The sequence below is a fragment of the Penaeus chinensis genome, chromosome 8, assembly GCF_019202785.1.
Source record: "Penaeus chinensis breed Huanghai No. 1 chromosome 8, ASM1920278v2, whole genome shotgun sequence".
NCBI lineage: Eukaryota > Metazoa > Arthropoda > Malacostraca > Decapoda > Penaeidae > Penaeus > Penaeus chinensis.
Window position 1 is genome coordinate 41,329,478 of NC_061826.1, and position 4,126 is coordinate 41,333,603.

A 4,126-nucleotide genomic window follows, 5' to 3' on the forward strand; every position below is an offset into this window, starting at 1 on the left:
AGTCGTCAAGCCTCCGGGCCAGTATAGTGGTAACGGGTAAAGGCCTCTCATCGATGGGTCGGAGGTTTCCGCCAAGCCCAGTTGCAATTGTCGCTTGGAGGTGATTGGGTGCCTTGGGACCAAGAGCGTTGATAGATGAGATATTTCTTGATATAGAAATATGTTATATATATATATATATATATATATATATATATATATATATATACATGTGTATGTATGTATGTATGTATGTGTATATATATATGCGTGTGTGTGTGTGTGTGTGTGTGTGTGTGTGTGTGTGTGTGTGTGTGTGTGTGTGTGTGTGTGTGTGTATATATATGTATATATATGTACATATATATATATATATATGTATATATATGTACATATATATATACACATATATATGTAATATAAATAATATATACGCATATATACATATATACATACATATATATGTACATATACATATATATACGTACATATACATAAATATGTACAGATACATATATATATACATATATGTATATATATATATATATATATATATATATATTTACACACACATAACGTACATGTACAATAGATTTCGGGAAGTCTCTTCACTGAGACTTTCATTTCTAAAAAGAATTGATATGCTTGATTTAATGCACTGAATTGTAGCGCATTTCCGTAAACATTAATTAATTATCAAAACATCTAATAAGTGCATTTTCGGGCTGTGAGGTTTTCAACCTCCTCCCCCTCCCCTCTTCCTGTCCCCTCGCTTTTTCTCTTCTCTCTCTACTCCCACGGTAGCTTCTCCCTCTTCTCGTTTTCCTTGCTTGTTCTCCTTTCCCTATCCTGCCCTGTATCCTGCCACATTTCCTCTCGTACCCCTCTTATATGCACCCTCTTCTTGTTCCTTCGCTTTTTTCACTTCCTTCTGCTTCTACGCTAATTTCCCCCTTTTCCATTCCTTTCTCCCGTTTGTCCTACCTTCTACCTTCAATCCTATCCTCTCCTGCTCCCATGCTATCCCTATCCTACCCAGCATCCTGCCGAAATCCACGGGGCGAGTCGAGCACAGCCGGACCACTTCCCTCTGCCAGCCTCATTTTTACGCTTATTTCTGTACCACGCTGGCTCTTCTTTTTACATGTATTTTACTCTTATTTACACCCTTTTTGCAAATTTTTAAATAAACTTTTAGATCCTTCGTTATCCGTGCATAGATTACAAAGATCCACATCTGCTGCGACTGCTTATTCTTTTTCACGTTTTTATTTTCTTATCTCTTGTATTTTAAACTCCGTTTTATTTTTTGTTTCTTTTTTACTTCTTCATTTTTTTAATTTATCTTTTACGGCGAGATAAAGTTACTTCTTTTAAGATTTTTAATAATGAATCGCAGCAGATTCTTTTACGTATTTTTTTGCCATAATTATAATTTTTTTATTATTTCTTATTAACGTTTTATTGTTTTTGTGATTGGTTTTATCTTTTGTATATTTTCTTTTATTAAAACAATTCTTATTTATTGTTTTATTATATTTGTGTGCTACACTGACATCCGCGGGGGTTAATGTTCATGTTAAATAAACGAAGTGGATACTCTGATTGTGCTTTGACTACCCTTTGGATTTACCTGTCTGGATTTTACACCGTGGATGCCGAAACAAGGTTGTACTGCCCCTTTTACTTGCCCAGGTGTATTTATGCTGGACGTGCTATTATATTATTTTACATATACTGTGAACCATGTGTGCTTCTTTAACTTTTACTTTTTACTTTCTCTGAATTTTACTTGCTTTTATCTTGTCCTTTTCCTAATTACTTTTATTCATATTCATACCTTTTACTTGAGCTTTTACTTTTTCCCTCATTTAACCTTTACTTATTTTATCTTAGATGTTAGTTCTTTTTATTGTTTTTAAGCCCTTCTGGCATGCTTTCAGGTTTTCTTAAGTTCTTCTGGCGTATTTTTATTCGTTCTTAAGCCCCTCTGGTGTATTTTTATTCATTCTTAAGCCCTTCTGGCAATTGTCTTTTACGTATTAATTTGTTTTACTTTGGAGCCTTCTGCACGGTTCTTTTTGTTTATTTTAGATTTTGTATTTTTATCATGGATCTTCGTATTGGCAACGCTTCTGGTAAGCCTGCATCTCCGGGGATAATTAGCTTGTGAGGTTGTGTGGGTTCTGAGCCTTCAGCTCGGTCCCCTCACCCCCCTTTTTCGAGGAACGAACGAGGCCCCCTTATTTTACTTGGCCCCGAAGCCTCCCGCCGCACGGGTGGCCTCTTTTGGGTTTTTCTAACACATAACCTTACAGGGCTTTTGGTCTGAGAAAGCATACTTTCACACATTGTAAGGATAACTAAATCAATTAGAAACCGAATAAAAAGTCTTGGTTTTATTTAAGAATAATTTTGTTTTATTCCTTTTCTTGCAATGGATATTCTTGGTGTGGCAGGATGTCTGTTTTATTTACTTCTAAATTCCCCCCTGTGTGCAAGGAATGGCCGGACTTACTAGCCACTGGCGGCGAGGGATTTGAACGAGGGTCAGCAAGATTGCTAGACGTGATCGATAACGCTGCACCACACTGGTTAGACACTCTGCTCTTATCCCTACTTTTTAAATATCATTAAGGAGATTTACAAACCCGAGGGACTAAAAGAAATTCTTAATAATACGCAAAAGGACGTGGGTGTTTAAACTGAGCCCGTTTTCGTTTTTGATAATATGGCTGTATACCACATAAATCTGTAGCGGTTCTCCTGAGGCGAAGCGAAATCCAAAGTGAAATCAAATCTCTCCAGTGTGGATTTCAAAATCTACCTTACATGGATTTACCTTTAATGCAGAAAACATCATCGTATGTTTCACGAATTGTAGTTGCTTGGAACAAAGTAAACACACAAAACACAATAGAATATTAAGGGTAATTTAAAAATCCAGTGTAAATTATCATGAGAAGAAAATCAAACTTGACAACTAGATGAGGCAAGCAAACGAATTTTATATAAACAAACTTTTTGGAGCAGTTGGTGGGGGGGGGGGGGAGGGGTTGATTACAATTAAGAACCTTTTTCAGAAATACTGTGAAACTAATGGTCATACAGCAGTTACTATTACGGAATAAGGTTAGTTATAACAAAAGCGAAATAAGTGATCGAACGTTTATACAATGATACTGAAGTATAATTCATTAGGGAATATAACCTAACAGTGCAGAGGAGTCGATTCTTACAGAAATTTAATAGATGGATAGATGTATTTAAATATTTGTAATAATTCTTATTTTTTAAAGTTACATTACTGAACTTTGTTCCATTTTGAATCAAAGGGGAAATTATAAATACTGTATATACAGTATAAAAATAATTCCTTTATTTTTTTTCACAATGTAAAATCAGTGCTAAATAGACACCGACTGAAGTACAAAAAACATAACAATACAACAACGCTAGTTAACATTAAACAAAGATAATGTAGTTGTAAATACCAACTAAATACAATGATTTAACGATTTAACATAAATCAGTTAATAATTTATCTGTACAAACTCCTGATGTCCTTAAGAACAATTGGACAAGAACTCATTTTCAAAAAAAGTAGAATGGTTTTGTTAACGACGCAATCTATGCTTATCTAGTGCTACTGATACCGTTATTATTTTCATTTATTATTTTTTCAACTTGCTTTTCTTGTAAAAAATATAAATGATAATGATTATTATGATACTAATGCTATTATCAATTTCATTTATCGATTGTTTCTAACTTAGTTTTCTTTTAAAAATTATGGTAAGATTACTATTTTCACTTTTTTGTAACTTGTTTTTCTCGCAAAAAAAAGACACGTGATCACGATACTGATAATACTATTGTTGTTTTTTCTAACTTAATTTTCTTTTCCAATCCAGTACCGAATAACTAACACACACACACACACATCAGCGTATTGCCTCTTCTTGTTTGCCGGCCTCTGGGATTAGACCATGGCCGCAGGATACTGTAATTGGTACCCAAGACCCGTGGCTGCACTAGGGCGAGGCGACACAATCTGTGTTCTTAAGCATATGTCTTTTTGGAGGATAATTTGCTCTCTCGTAGTTTTCATATTAAAAGATACATCTTCTTTTTCCTGTGATAAATG

The 4,126-nt window shown here is 34.5% G+C and overlaps 1 protein-coding gene across 2 annotated transcripts in view; it reads right to left on the reverse strand.

The window, feature by feature from the left end:
* Positions 1-3,336: 3,336 nt before the first annotated feature.
* Positions 3,337-4,126, reverse strand: part of LOC125027942 — a 2,635-nt gene continuing 1,845 nt past the window's right edge. For both annotated transcript variants that reach the window (XR_007115071.1, XM_047617118.1), the window contains one exon: positions 3,337-4,114. Coding sequence is in view for 1 of the 2 variants with exons in the window: in XM_047617118.1 (XP_047473074.1) it covers positions 3,962-4,114 (153 nt within the window). In the remaining variant the exon portion in view is untranslated. The remainder of the gene's footprint in view (positions 4,115-4,126) is intronic.